General features: G+C 32.0%; 1 protein-coding gene across 1 annotated transcript in view; it reads right to left on the bottom strand.

Moving 5' to 3' along the window:
- LOC113392033 (GTP cyclohydrolase 1) overlaps window positions 1-3805 on the bottom strand; it is a 41887-nt gene extending 38082 nt beyond the window's left edge. The window contains exon 1 of the mRNA XM_026628241.2: window positions 3422-3805. Coding sequence (XP_026484026.2) covers window positions 3422-3500 — 79 coding nt within the window. The 5' untranslated portion in view covers window positions 3501-3805. The remainder of the gene's footprint in view (window positions 1-3421) is intronic.
- Between the last annotated feature and the right edge of the window lie 12937 nt (window positions 3806-16742).

Genomic DNA, 16742 nt, shown 5'->3' with positions numbered 1-16742 from the left:
TGCGACATTTAGATCGGTTTTCGTAACAAGGTCTTGCTTCTATCAAGTATGGACTTGCAAGCTATATAGTATATTATATACATACGTCTCAACTAATGTTACAAATGGGGATATGTTTGTATGCTTTAAGATCATAACTACTCAACTAATCGTCATGAATTTTACGTAAGATTTGTCTGGTACAGGAAAGCGTACCTTATTCCCCCCCTACGCACAGATGAAGCCGAGTTAACTAGATTATAAATGTGAAACTTTGTATGGTGGGATGTTTGTAAGTCAATCACGCAAAAACGTCTAAACGGATTTCAATTAATCTGAAACTATCCAACATCTGCATCCCCTTTGTGTTTTATATAAGTATTATCAATGATTTTTTTCATCAACTAGACATAGGTCGTGGCGATACATATAAAAACTGGTTATCAGTAAATATATTACGTATATATGATTACATAACATAGTAACAAAGTAAACGGATTATGTCATTTCGTTATTGGAACTGCTGTTTTATGTGATATAGTTAAACTACAGGCACAAGGGATATAACATCTAAGGATTGAACTTCCCAACGTTGGTGGCGCATTGGCGAAGTAAGGGATAATTAATATTTCTAACAGCGCCAATGTCTATGGGCGGTGGTGACCACTTAACATCAGGTGGCGCATTTGCCAGTCCGCCTACCTATTAAAAAAAAAACATTTTTAAATTTCGCGCGATTAGAGCCGTATGCTTTAGTTTGCAATTTTGATCACAAGGGATATTTCTTTATATTGAATTTATGATTATTAGGATATCGAAACAAATTTATTATAAAAGTAATATTGCCATTAAAAGTACCCTTAAGTTTTACTATTTGTTTTACTTGATTATTAAATTAATAAATCCACCGACCCGCATTGAAGCAGCGCTACGGACCAACTATCATTGGGACATAAACATAATATTACTATACCCCCCGACTGATTTCAGCCCGGTAGCTAATTTCAAGTGAGACTAGACAACTACGCAGGAAATTATTATAGTGTAAACACATGTACACTCACTATTTCCTCATTCTTAAATCAAATGGGATTTCAGACTTTGACCAGATTTCAGTACGAGGATGAACAGACTTTCAAATTGTTGACTTCGGGGCGCTACTGAGAATTTTACGAAAAAAAAAACAATAATTTTATCAGCCCTACCTTATGTTTCAATACAGGATCTCGGGACTTGCGGCCTTATATCACTAGACCAAGAAGTTTATAATCATTTATATATGCTCCTAACATACGTACCTAGATGCCTTTTCTAGGTTAGGATTATAGGATCTTTGATTGTATGTACAAAAAAAAAACATCAACAAAGATTATTTAAACTTAGAATATTTTTATTAGCCGCCATTTTGTTTAATAAAAAAATGTCGGATATATACAAGTATATTATTACACAGTGAAAAAAATGTATTACGCAATTGTTCCTATGTATTGAATCATATTTTAATTCTCACAGTTTTCAAATAAGACAAAAAATACACGTAATAGTTTGCATTTTTATTTATAGTTTATCGAATAAGTATAATATATGCAACTAATTAAGAGAGTAAATATTCTACAACAGAAACGTAAAAGATACAGTTGCGTTTCGCTTAAAGTTAAATCGGAATATATTCGGGATCGTATCGTTTCCGTGAAAGTCAGTAGAATTGGGCAACGAACTATATAATCTAACTATGTATTCGCTTTTGTTGCTTCAATATGTTCCGTATGCTGCATCTGCTGTTTGTTTTATAGTCTGATAAAATAGTACAATTCCTCAGGAAATTTTATCTATCTATCCCAGAAAGTGGATAAAATGTTTAAAATCTAATATTATTCATGAGAAAGTCACTCTTCACGCTTAAAACGCTGAATCAATTAAGATGAACTTTTGTGTGGAGATAATTTGAGTCCCTGGAATAGATATATACTAAAATGTGGGATGACGGTTTGTGTGCTATAAGTGCAAGTTAAGCTGCAGTTTCTAAGCTGCTAGTAATGAATAAACGAATAATAATACCGGAACGGCAGCAAACAGCGCTACGTTAAGCAATCTCTGTGTTTCCGTTTGTCTTTTGTTTTATTTATTTATTTAACCTTCGTCCTCGGGCATTTTTTATAATAAAATACATTCAGTGAGTGTTCTAGTATACTTCCCTATTTATGTGCACAAATGCTGTACAAAAGTCAGATCAGTTGATGGATTTAGGCAATTGTTTTTAAGTTTTAATTGCTAGCATACGAAGCTGTAGATATCAAATTGTCCCAGGTTCGTCTGATTAGAATTTCTGAAGATAAGTCCGGAGTTACTTCACAGCTGCAAACTTCCCAGCATCGTAGAATTAAGTAAATTACAACAACGTAAACTGTGTTTGTTTGTGTTGCACACACACTTGTAGAATATATTATGCCTCCTGTGCGGTTGGATAGAAGCCGATGAGAATATACGAGGCATTTAGATTTAATAGTTTTTTTTAATAAGGATGCCGGCGAAGAAATGAATCTGAACGAATTGAACGAAAGAATGTCGATTTCGTATTATAAACAAAACATCAATTATTATTTATGAAAAACTTCAATCAATGACAATATTGTATTTATATTATACGTATTGTTTATGAATATTTATATAACCTTGAATTCAATAGGTTTTTACGCAAATCAATTGTCATACTTCAATAAAATGATTCCTTAATTGTTTTATAATGAATCAAGCTATTTTCCGTCGTCGTTGCAAGATTACTTAATTTTTTTCTAATACTTTTTTGTGTGAAAGGAAAAATATATAAATATTTTTTTGTTCTCTACATATCAATACCTTTTTAGGACAGTAATGGAAAATCTTAGATTTGATCTACACCAAGGAATACTTTTTTTGCTAATTTGCTTGAGAAGCTAATTTAATTATCAATAAAATTAAATTAAAGAGATTATTAATTTAAAGAGTGGGAGTGGTGGAATAGATTTTTAATTTAAAGAGTGGGAGTATATTATACATCGTTTTGGAGGTATTGGTATATTTCAAACTTATACAATTTTAGAAAAAAAAAAAACAAAAATAAATATTGGCTTAATTTTAAGCAATGTAGTTCTTCCATATTTGTTTTTTGTATCTGTTATGTCAAAAAAGCTGACAAGATATATATTTTATATATCTTTTAAGTTTATTAATTTATAATAAAATTAATATTATTTATTTACGTATAAATATTAATTTGAAGGTAATCCTTTAAATATTAGTAAATAAGTTAAATATATATTTTAATATTTTTAATGCTCAGCACGTAAATAAACAAAAACATTATTTCTCATTTTGCCCAAAATTATAAGTCCGAAACACAATACTTTTTATTTTTTTTCAAAATACAGAACCTAATTTTTTTTTTAAAATAAAATAGACTTACTTTTTTCACTTTTCTTCCCGTTTTTGGCCACGATCATGGATCCATTTTCTTTGCACTCGTTAGCTACAAGCTCCTTCATTTTCACTGTTTACGTTAAATTCAAAAGTCGAACGCGCGGGTTGTGAGCGTTTCGCGCGCTTTCCAACGTCACTTTGACAGCGCAAATTACAACCGAGTGGCAATGGTTCCGGTAATTGGAGCGGGAAACCTGTTCGCTTATGTTACGGTCAAGGCGATCGCGATAAAAATTAATTGAATAAAATATATACACAATAAGGACAGTATTAAGAGAATACGCGCGATTGTTAAGCTGTAAGTATCGCGACTGTAACTACACGGTGTGTTAAAAAAAATATAGTGCCTTGTCTGCGGTCGACAGAAAAATGGCACGTATCAAGATTTTTCGTTTATTTATATAAAGCGCAGGCCGTCTAATTCTTTCTTGTTTAATATTGTGTAATATTATTGTCAGATAAAAAAAAATATATTGAATATTTTTCTATTACGTTATAATAATTGTCACCGTAATTAGAAGATATGTACGTAGGAAAAATTCTTAAAAGTTGCGTCATGTATTTTTTGCTAATCATAAAAAAGGTAGTTTATACTTTTTAAATTATAACACCAGTTCAAGGCGTGACATGCTTGCTGGAGAAACTATTACTACTACAATAATGTAAATACAAATTGTGCGTCTGTTTTTTTTCTTTCGGTTTTAAAGTGTTCGAAATATTCGACTTTCATAGAAGATTATGTAATAAAATCCAAGTCGATTTTATCATCCACTCATCATTTAATAAGCAACACTTTTTAGTATTGTTGTGTCCCGATTTGAAGGGCGAAGAGTTTCCAAGGTTGATGGCGAATTGGTTGTGTGAGGAATGGTTAATATTTCCTACGATTCCAATGACTATGGACGGCCTTGACCACTTACCATAACATGTTAGTGCAATTGCTGATTATAAAAAATATATATGTTAAAAAAAACAGCACAGTTAAATCGAGCATCATCATGGCATGCGGTTAAATGTGGCATTGAATTCTTATTTAGACTAGTTAGTTCTGTGGATATTATAAAAGTATTTAAGACTCTTAAAATTAGGAAAACTTATGACCTTCTCCATACATCTCTATAATACGATCATATAGAAATGTTCCAAGCTTCTTCCTTTCAAGGGGACACTAAACAATTGTCCAGCAGTGAGAATTTAAGCATTAGTTGTTTTGGCACAGGTAAGATTTTTTATCAACTTAATCGTTATGGAAATATAATTGTTTCATATGTAACTCAAGGAACTCAATTCTATATCTATACTAATATTATAAATGCGAAAGTCTGTCTGTCTGTTGCTCTTTCACGGCCATACCACTGAATCGAATTTGATGAATTTCGTATGCGAGCTTGAATCCCATAGGCTACTTTTTATACATATCACCTGACGACCCACCCCTAAAACTCGGAAGAAGCTCCGGACGATTGTATAGAATTCTATAAACGTGATAAAAATCAGTCTGTTCTCAAAGTTGGTGTTTCACAAAGAGTTATTTTGGGACCTTTTCTATTTTTGGTATATATAAATGATAACGTTTTAATTTTTCGCAATCGTTTCTCATTACTTTAATATTAAAACCTCAGATTAATACTTTTAAATGCCTCAGTTGAATTTTATGAATAATAGTTCCGGATACTATCTGTTAACTGACCCATGCTGACTTCATATGTAAGATTTTTATAATGTTAGCTTTTTAGCGAATGATGTAGTTATAAAATAAACAGATATTCCAATATATTTCAAAATTTTAGCTGAGTTTTAAAGTATAGATTGAAGTAAAAATCTTATCTCACTTAAATTTTGTTTTCTTTAAAATATTAAAAAAAAAATACGCTTATTATCAATTGTATAAAAATTATTTTTATTAGGCATATAAAACTCTAACATTTAGTTTAAAGGTTATCACTAATAAGTTATCGTTTAGCTTTTTTATAGGAAATAAAAATTTGTCATTTAGACAAGTTATATTATAGTTAGTTATTCTATTATATCCATATACTTACATATTTCTGAGTATTATTGCATAACATAGTTATTAATTTTGAGATAATATATTTTGCCATAATCTAAAATTGTTTAATGTTTAGAAAATAACTTATTATAAATCGTTCACTATCAATTTTATATGTGGCGTCAACTAGATGATACATTTCTTTGTCAGTGTTGCCATTGTAATAATTCTACCGCATGGAATGGTGATGCTCGATTTAATTGTGCTGTTATTTCAATAAATATAATTTAATTACTTTTAAGAAATTAATTCTGATTTTATTATGAAATATTAGAATTATAGACGTAACAAGTACGTATGATTTATTTCTTTGTTATATAGAACCTTTTTTTTTAAATATGTTATCAAAATCATTTTAAATAATAAGTAAACAAAATATAAGTTGTTCAATTATTAAACAGATAACACTTTTACTAATTTTATATTGATTTAGAATAGGTAGGTCTGGTAAATGTGCCACCTAATGGTGTATGGTCACCATCCCATAGACACTGACGCTATACGGAATATTAAAAAGTTGTATTCCTAGTTGCACTGGTTCATTCACTCTTAAAATTGAAAAATAATAATACTATGTATTCATATTTGGCGGTAAAATATTTGTATCTACCGAGACAAACTTACACAAAGCGCAGTGTAAGTGACTTTGGTACAAATTTCATCTAGGCATCATTATATATATTTACTTTGCTTGGAATTATTATCTTTAAGATGTTTATTCTTGTAAAACAACGTAAACGACACATTTTTATCCAAACTCTATATTTTGTCCCTAAAATATGTATATTTAATCGCTGATAGGTCAACAAAGATTGAGAATTGTATTTTTTTCACACAGACACAATTTTTTTTATCAAAATCGGTCCAGCCGTTTAGAAGGTGTTCAGTGAGATAGACAAGGACGGAACAATCATGTTACACACTAAAAATCATGTTACACACTTGTTTTCTGCACTTTATTTAATTTTTTACCCAATTGGGTTGAAACGTTGTACTTGGAATGACTTAGAGAGCACTTGGGTATACATTTTTGACGTGTTATCTGTAAAGTAAAATGTGGCGCGCGAGCCTTAGTAAATATTTATAAAAAAATTAAAGAGTCCTGGCAACACATGTCGCTTGTAAGCTTGTCTATGTAATGAATATGTTTCCGGTTCCGGTGTTCTAGCAGTGAAGACGATTGTCAGTGCTCTCCGAAACAAATAATAATAAATTCGGTCTAAACGAACCAAAAACAATCAAATTGCGAAATAAACTAATATAAAAGGAAGAAGGATTAAATTAAAAACTTAAAAAAACAAAAAACTATCGAAAAAAAAAATAGGCGTATATATAATAACAATATTATATATCAGTAACAAAACTGACAACATAACGAAATAACTTAGTGCTGTCATATCGAATTGAGATCAATACTTATACATACACTGCAGCCAACGTAACAGGTAACTATTACGTTCCAATTCAAGCATTGAGCAAACGTTTTGTTATTGCAACGAAATAATAACTTTAAAAATAACGATGTCTGAAGAAATGTCAATATCAACTCTCTATTCTAAGATGAAAATAGAAATGGAAAAACAAGCTAATTTAATAACAGATAAAACAGTTAACGCTATGATGACCATGGATGATAAAATTAAACCTATAATGGAAGAAAATCAGAATCTTAAAACAGAAATAAACATTCTAAATAAAAAAATAAATACTCTAGAGAATGTAATCAAGAAGAATAACATCGTAATACACGGATTCGAAGAAAACGAAACTAGTTATAATCAACTATTTAAAAATGTTATACAGTTACTTCAACAGTTGGATGTACAAATCGACGATAACGACATAAGCAAATTGTATAGAATTGGAAAAGTGACATCAGAGAAAACGAGACCGATAATAGTCACTCTCACGACGTACAACAAAAAGATGGAAATACTCAAAAAAAAAAGAAATATGCCACAATCAAGCTACATCACCGAAGATTTTACCAAAGAAACGTTGCAAAAACGCAAAGAATTACAAAACGAGCTCCGCCTACAGAGAGAGAGGGGAAACCACGTATACATAAAAAATAACAAAGTTGTTGTAAAACAAAAAGGAAATAAAAAAAATAAAAGGATCATCATGTCTGCTTGCAATACCGCAGCATTAACATGCGACTGGCATTACTAAAAAAAAAAATAACTACAAACCCATTTGTATATATAAAATTCCGATCATCCACTCTGACAGTAGTAAATACATCAAAAATATCATTTCTAGACCACGGTAACCTAATAATAAATAAAATCACACCATTATGTAACAGATAAACTCCGTCTGGGCTTGCTGCCTATAAAGCAAAATATATCAGAAAAAAAATACACATACATAAATAGAGAAACTAGAAGAAAAAAGAACTAAGAGCTGTAAACAATAAAAGAAAAATGAGAGAAACAGTTTCTATATATCTTAACAAAAGAAGTTTAAGAACAGACGAATCTACCAGAATTGGAATATGCATTACACTGGGATATTAGAGATTGAAGTGAAGTGGGCAGAGAGAAAGAACTCGGATAACATGGAAAATATTACAGTTTACTTGTTAAATATAATATATGCACCTAAGGACATACACAGAAACAAGCCCTAGAGAATGAAAAAAAAGACCAAAAGTACTTCAACAAAACTCTCTTTACATTCCAAGAAATTTGCTAATAATACTGAAAGATAAAGTCTACCAGGAAATAAGGAACTACGAAAACTGTCTAGATAGTTGTAAAATATCTATCGTGCTAAATGTTAATCTAATTGGCCAAAACTCATATTAAAGATAAATTAATTAACCAAAAATTAAATCCAAAAGGAAATAAGCACTAGAAAAAACAGTACTTGAAAAGAATTTTGGTTCCATAAAGAGAAGCCACGAAGAACCCAAACTCACTTATGAAGACTAATCTCAGCTCCCGCATTGTACCATGTCAAACCGGATGACAAACCAGGACTCTTACTAACGAACAACACAAACTAACAAACGAAATAAGATGGAGAAATTCTAAACATCAATTTACAGGACAAATGAAACTATCAAATATGAGAAGTAAGACTGAAGTTACAGATGACACAGACGCCATGGAAAAAATTAAACGGAACTTGGAAGGAACACGATAAGAAATATGAGAAATAAACGATCAAGACGTCATGACCTTTGTGATCGAAAATTGAAGAAAGAACGCCAAATAAGTAGATAGGAAGATAAATCATAAGAATTTTCTGGAACATCATGGAACATGGAACAACAGAAAATTTTGATCAAACTTTAGAAGAGGTCTATGTCAAATGGCAGATTGATTAAGGTTACCAAAGTTCATTGATATTATTGTTATACAGATGTAATAATTACGAAATGAGTATTAATTATTTAAAATTGTTTTGTGTATTATGATCATTATTAGGTATGTGTAAACTAGAAATGTAAGCTTCTGACGTCTATACAAAGACGCAAAATAATTATAGTATACTATATAAGAATAACATTCGATGTCATTTATAAGATATATATATATATATATATATATATTATATAGAAATAACGGAGTGAAAACAAACATTGTAAGGCAAATGGCACGGAACAAAAAAGACTGGAAAATGAATAAAATATAGTAGCAGAAAAGATTATTATAATATATATTTCTTTTTAAGGAGAGATATATATGTATTTATTTATTTTGATAATGCACATTATACAATCTGTCTTTTATAAAAAAATTGAACAAAACATTTATTACATAAAAAAAAATCTTATGTATGATTGTATTGTACACGATCTGTGTTTCGCGGTTCTACTTGCTGTTCATATCATTTTGAAAATAAAATATGGCAGTTTTTGCACGTGGTGTATAGTTGACAGATTAGTTTTTTGTATGACTATTTGTCAGTTCCGTTGGAATCGTAGGTTAAAGTTATATAGCCTTTTTATGATATATCTAGACGATAAGTGGTCATCGCCCGTATACGCTGGCGACGTAAGAAAATTTAATCATTCTTGATAACTCCAATAAGCTCACAATGTTTAGTGCTGCTTAGCGGAATATATGTTGAATGGGTGGTATCTACCAACCAAGTTATAGGTTATATAGTTTTTCTTAATAAATAGATTATTATCTAACATAAAACGAATTACTCAATTCGTATTTGGAGTTGCTGAGATTAAATGACTTATGTAGATTTAAAATACAATTAGGTACGGATTAAAATACTCACTGATTGATCGATTACAAGGAAAGGGACAAATATATGTATATTTTATCGTCCAAAAAGGTTTTAATAGTATTCAGTTTGTTGTAACTCGATACTAGATGGCGCGACAGGACTGAACTTCTGCAACGTTTAACCGATCCCCTATAAATTACAATTGGTATACATAGAGACTATTTAATATTAACATATACAAATTTGAGATGTTATTTATTTTATATAAATAAAAAAATTGTATTAGAAAAATATGATAAGTGGTCGCCATCGTCCTTAGATATTGGCGCTATAAGAAATATTAACCATTCCTTACATCGCCAATGCAGTCACCAACATCGGAAACTAAGATGGCATGTCCTTTATGCCTGTTTACACTGGCTCACTCACTGAGCACAATACTTGGTATTATTGTAGAATACGTCATGAGTCATTACCTACACGCTTCGGAACGAGCTTGGATTTCTTGACTACGTATATTTGGTATCGAGGATTGTTTAGACTTAACATTTGGCGATGGGTTCCGGACTTGCCGTAGAAATAAGGTGTTATATTATAAGTCATTTAAAAATAGATTTAAAATATATGTATTTCAAAAATAGTCTAATTTACAATCATCAAATGGAGCCTCGGTTTAATATATAGTCGAAGTGTAATTCACTATCTAAATGTTAGATCTACATGTTAAAATAATGTTTCGTACAAACGAACGACTAATTGTAATTTTTCAATACTTTTTCTGATTATATGTGTGAAATATTTGAAAATTCTTTAATTTCTTTGTTCAACTATTGATCGTGTTTCTTATATTGAGTACCAAGAGCTGAAATGATCTAGTATTTTGAAAACTAAGCTAAGCTTTGAAGTCAGGATCTCTCATCAACATCATCGCAATCTACTGCTAGATATAGGCCTTCCCAAAGGTGCGCCAAAGCTTCTTCTCCACTTTACTCATCCACTCAGGTCCCGCTTACTTTTTCAGCTCATTGTTCGACTGCCTGAATTATCTCTAGGACTGATCTGCTTAAACGGCCGCCGGTACTTCGACTCCCATGTTACCTTGAAGCATGTCTCACAGCTTAATATATATTAAATAAATAAATAAATATTGAACAATTGAACAAGATCACATAAATTACTCTGACCCCAATGTAAGTAACTAAAGCACCTGTGTTATGGAAAATCTGAAGTAACGACAGTACCACAAACACCCAGACCCAAGACAACATAGAAAATTAATAAACTTTTTCTACATCGACTCGGCCGGGAATCGAACCCGGGACCTCAGGGTAGCGAACCCATGAAAACCGGTGTACACACTACTCGACCACAGTGGTCGTCATTATTAAATATATATATATATATATTTAATTTTATGAATGCAGCGAGTTACTTTGGAAGTAACCCACCAGGACTGGTGTAAGCTATCTAACCATCCTATTAATATATCATCCTATATAATGCGTTGAAGGATGAGACAAACAAACAAAAATACCCCCCCTTTTATTATATATTAGTATAATTATATGATAAAAGTGTTATGTACGGTGCTTCAAGTTTATCATTTGCCGAATTGTTATCAAAACGAGTTTTTGTGTCCACGATAATGACAATATACCCAACGTTAACACGTGATTCATGTAAACGAAAATCGACCATATGCATAGTACATAGTTTTTACTCTATGGTAGGGTTTTGTACATACCCGGCTGGGTAGGTAACAACCTATTCTACCATCAAACAGCAAATTATTAGTCTTTTTGTATTCTTTTCTTAAGGATACGTCTGCTAGTGTTACTGTAGTGAGCCACAAGAGACGTAACCTTAGTTCTCAAGGTTGGTGTCGTCTTGGCAATGTTCGGTACGGTTTATATTTCTTTAATTGCCAATGGCAAATGAGCAACCAGATATGTGAATGGTCTTCAATGCCCCTAGAAATTGTTGCTATGAAAATATTAACCATTCCTTACACACACAACAAGTATTTGGCGCTAGAATACCAGACAAGTCGCCCAGACAGAGTCCTACCATCATGGCAAACGTGCCGTTTTGAATAGCAGCCAAATTTTAACACGTTTTAGTACTAATTAAAGCAAACATTTTGATGTTGGACATTAAGTTGAATAAAAGCTGAAAAGTGTTTTGTTATAAATGAAGATATTATTAGTCTAGGACTGTTTGTATTGTATAATATAGCAGAGCATATTGCATGCAATCTTTTTTTTTTTATGATATCGGTAGGCGGACGAGCAAATGGGCGACCTGATGGTAAGTGGTCACCACCGCCCATAGACAATGGCGTTGTCAGAAATATTAATCATTCCTTACATCACCAATGCGCCACCAACCTTGGGAACTAAGATGTTACGTCCCTTGTGCCTGTAGTTACACTGGCTCACTCACCCTTCAAACCGGAACACAACAGTACTGGGTACTGCTGTTTGGCGGTAGCATATCTGATGAGTGGGTAGTACCTACCCAGACGGGCTTGGACAAAGCCCTACCACCAAGTAATATGTAAATCTGAGGTAAATTTTTAGTCCTACTGTTATTGGAATATATTAAAAGTATGTTAATATAGTTAAATAAACCCTGCATGAATATCAACCACTAATACCAAATGTAGTCAATATTTTTTAATAAATTATAGGTTATCACAACGCATTCTCGTTTAAAACGGTTAAAAATTAATAAATTTCAAATTTAGCATTTCCGTGCTATTAATATCTGCACAATACACCAATTTCCCTATCTAAAATTTTGGAATCGATTTGACACTTTAAAAAACCCCAGTCAAACAGCGAGGGACTTTTCAAATTTCCAAGAATATTCTCTGATTGTTAAGATTGTGAGGAAAACCGCAATCACTATTGTATTTAAAAGGTAAAGTGCAATTTTCTTTGTGAAAAAAAATTTATTCAGGTCGACGGAATTGAGGTCTATGCCGTGTGCTTCTCAGAAGCAATAATCTAAATACTAACATTATAAATGCGAAAGTATCTGTCTGTCTATCTGTTGCTCTTTCTTATCTAAATCACTGAATCGAATTTGATGACATTTGTTACGATGCTGGAACCCCAAAGAACATAGGTTTTTTTATGCCTAACGCCTGACTAACCAACAACTATTAATAAATAAAAATCTTCTTTAAAAAATATTTTTGGATGCATTCAAATAACATGGCACACTAAACTATGAAGACTCAGGAAGACTCAGTACCATACTATACAGGGATTATATTACAGCCTATTCTAACTACAAGAAGTGTATAGACAAATAACCAAATTTGACCTTGAGTTGATATGACATTATTGATTGATTGTTAATATAAACTATGGTATCCATTATGGTTACGTGATAAGGACCGTGTGAAGTGGATCTAAGTAGTTAAGAGGAATAGTTTGTATTAGTAAAGAACTGTTTTTGGTATATAATATATAAGATCTAGCAGCGAATCACATAGAAAGGTAAATCTTAGGTGTCTCTATATGACGACCTCCGTGGTCGAGTGGTGTGTACACCGGTTTTCATGGGTACGCCGCTCCGAGTCGATGTAGAAAAAGTTCATTAGTTTTCTATGTTGTCTTGGGTCTGGGTGTATGTGGTACAGTCGTTACTTCTGATTTCCATAACACAAGTGCTTTAGCTATTTACATTGGGATCAGAGTAATGTATTTGATGTTGTCCAATATATATTTATTTATTATTATTTATTTATTTAATTTTCTTTGATTAGAACAAGCTTATGTATATACCGCCTATATTATTTATAAAATCACACACACATTTACAAATCAGGATATATATCTTGTAATACAACTTGACAGGTTTTACCATCTCATTAGTCTAGGGTTTTTGTCAAGGACTTCTTGGTAGTAACTAGGATTTAGGAAGCAGTGATACGCTTCCGTGCCTCAGCATGTAGGTTAAGCTGTTTGTTCTGCTTATCTGACTCAGGTTATATTTCTACCATCAGGCAATGAGAGTGGACCTGTGTTTTGATTTGCGTCTTTTATTCACATGTGCTATACAATGTCTCCTGCATAGATTGCTAATCTTTTAGAACGATCGATTTTGACGAAATTTTGCTGACCGTAAGATACTTAACATTCTTTCTACAATTTTTTTCGGTACAGTAAACTTATCGATCTTTTCTCCGTTTTTGGAAACAATAGTATTTTTGTATTGCATACATATATTAAACTAGCTACCCGCCCCGGCTTTACACGGAAGCAATAAGGGTTTATATACAAATATTTGTAATAAAAATACTCTGTAAATACTCTGTAAAGACTCTGTAAATAGACAAAAAAACAAACAATTAAAGCAAATGTGCTATTGAATTTTGTATGTATTGTGTGAATGTATTGAATTAACATAAATAGTTAAAATTAAAGGTTTTAAAAATGTTTAATAAAAAATAATTAATTAATAAAAATTGAAGGTGATTGAAACAAAACTGCAATAAACTACCAACAAGGCTAAAAAGACACTCTGCTTAATAGATGTAGTTCAAGAATTTAGCTGCGTCGGTTAACATTTAGTTGGTTCAGCGGTCTTAAGTCTATCGTCCGATTAGCCTGATGTCAAACCTATATAAGATATTTTCCAAAATAATACTCAAACGGATGGAATTAAAATTAGATGAACAACAACCCATAGAACGAGCAGGTTTTCGTAAAGGCTATTCGGTTATCGATCACATTTACGTAGTACGACAAATTTTAGAGAAATATAATGAATATAACCTTACATACTTTATGACTTTCATCGATTATAGTAAAGCGTTCGATTCTTTAGTACACGCAAAAATGTGGGAGGCTCTAACCGAACAAAGAATCGAGCACAAACATATAAAATTAATAAAAAATGTATATAGTTATAGTAACGCAAAGATTCAGTTAGAGAAGAAAAGTACGGCATTTGAAATAGAAAGAGGCGTAAGACAGGGCGACCCTATGTCACCAAAACTATTTTCAGCGGTACTTGAACAAATTTTCAGAAAACTGAATTGGGAACATCTTGGGATTAATTTAAACGAAACGATGCTGACGCATATGAGATTTGCTGATGACATTGTGCTCTTCGCCAAAACTTCTGAAGATATAAGTACAATGATAAGTGAACTTGCGATTGAAAGTGGTAAAGTAGGTTTAAAACTGAACCCAGAAAAAACTAAAATAATGACAAATGGAAATAAAAGTGCAATACAACTAGAATATACGGAAATTAATTACACAGATGGATACATCTATTTGGGGCAGCTAATAACTCAACGAGAGCCTATGCAAAAGGAAGTTGAGAGACGAATTACTAATGGCTGGAAGAGGTACTGGGGACTAAAAGAAGCTATGAAAGACACAAAACTCCATGTAAGCATGAAAATCAAATTATTTAATACATGTATATTACCTTTTCGCATGTACGGCTGCCAATCATGGACACTGACTCAAAAATTGACAAGTAAGCTTGCAATCTGTCAATATGCAATGGAGAGGAGTATGCTCGACATTAAGAAATTCGATAGAGTGTAAAACCGCGACATTAGAAACAAGACAAAAGCTATTGATATTACATTAAAAATAAAACGACTTAAATGGAGATGGGCAGGGGACACACTGAGAGGCCAAGATAAATGAAGTAAAAGAGTAACCGTTTGGTATCCTAGAGGAGGTAAGCGAACGAGAGGTAGACCTTAGAAAAGATGGGATGGTGACATCAAACAAGTGGCAGGAGTGACGTGGAGTAGAGTGGCTCAGGAACGAGCCGAATGGAAAAGGTTGGAAGAGACCTTTGCCGATTGGCAGACGGATCTGCAAACGATAAATAAACAAGAAATGTTGGAAAATATTTAGTTCAAAATTCGTTGTTTATTTATCTATTATCAAGTAATTGCTAGATTAATATTATTTTTATGTAATACTTTTTGTAGCTTAAGTTTGTAATGTTGTTTTCTATGATCCGAATAAAGGGCTATAATTATTATTATACAAATATTAGATTGAAGATCAAATACAAGAAGAACCTTTTTTTACCGGCTAGGAAATATATAGCTAGGAAAGAAAAGAAGAACTTCTCGTCTTTTCTGTACTGTAATTTACACTTATTATACATCTTGAATCACTCTTTTTTAATAAAAATCCGACGCCCAGTTTAAAAATCTAGAAGCGACTTTGTTTTACTATGTAGAGATAAAAAAATTCTAATATAAACATCTAGTAAGAACAACTCATTTCAGGGCAGATAACGAACAAGTTCAGTTTCTGGTAAGTGGTAATTTGTGTCCATAGCCACTGGTAACGTCAAGAATATGGCAGTTCTAGTATCAATACGCAAAAAACCTAACGAACTAAGATATCACGACCCGTAATTAAGCTGGGTTAATCACCTTTGAAATTGGAACACTGCATCAAATTAAATGTTCCTTCAAACCGGAACTTAAATAGAAAGCATGACAGTTTGGCATGGTAACCCTGTCTTAAACAGATAATGATATATATTCGTTATAACTTAGACATTACCATAATATAATATAATTTAATTTTACGTGACCTTTAAACGGGTTACATTGACAACATCAGACATTTTACATTACATAATAACTGACCGTGAAAACTAAACAATATACAAAAAGTGATTGTCAATTTCATTGTGATTATGTCGGTCAAGCGTGAGCCGTGTTTCGTGATAATATTCAATAGTCGATTATTATATAATAATCTCGACCTTGAATAAATATACAGCTTTTGATTCTTCGTTACGTGCTGGGTGTTTAGTTTTTTTTATGGAATCGATTTTTAAAAAAGTATTTGCAAACTTTTTGGTAAGGTTATTTGTGATGGTAGACGTAATTATAATTTCACTGATATACACTGGCATTATAAAAAATCTAAATCCTGAACTTTATACCCAGGTCTGAGGAGTAGGAAAACGTGATGTCTGTTTCAACTTTCACCTGGGCGGAAGATGTTCAGAAAAACCGGGCAAGTGCGATTTGGACTCGCGCACCATGCAGATAAACAAACAG

The sequence above is a fragment of the Vanessa tameamea genome, chromosome 27 (genome assembly GCF_037043105.1).
Source record: "Vanessa tameamea isolate UH-Manoa-2023 chromosome 27, ilVanTame1 primary haplotype, whole genome shotgun sequence".
Lineage (NCBI taxonomy): Eukaryota > Metazoa > Arthropoda > Insecta > Lepidoptera > Nymphalidae > Vanessa > Vanessa tameamea.
The sequence above is the reverse complement of the archived record's forward strand: the minus strand, read 5'-3'. Positions and strand labels throughout refer to the sequence as shown.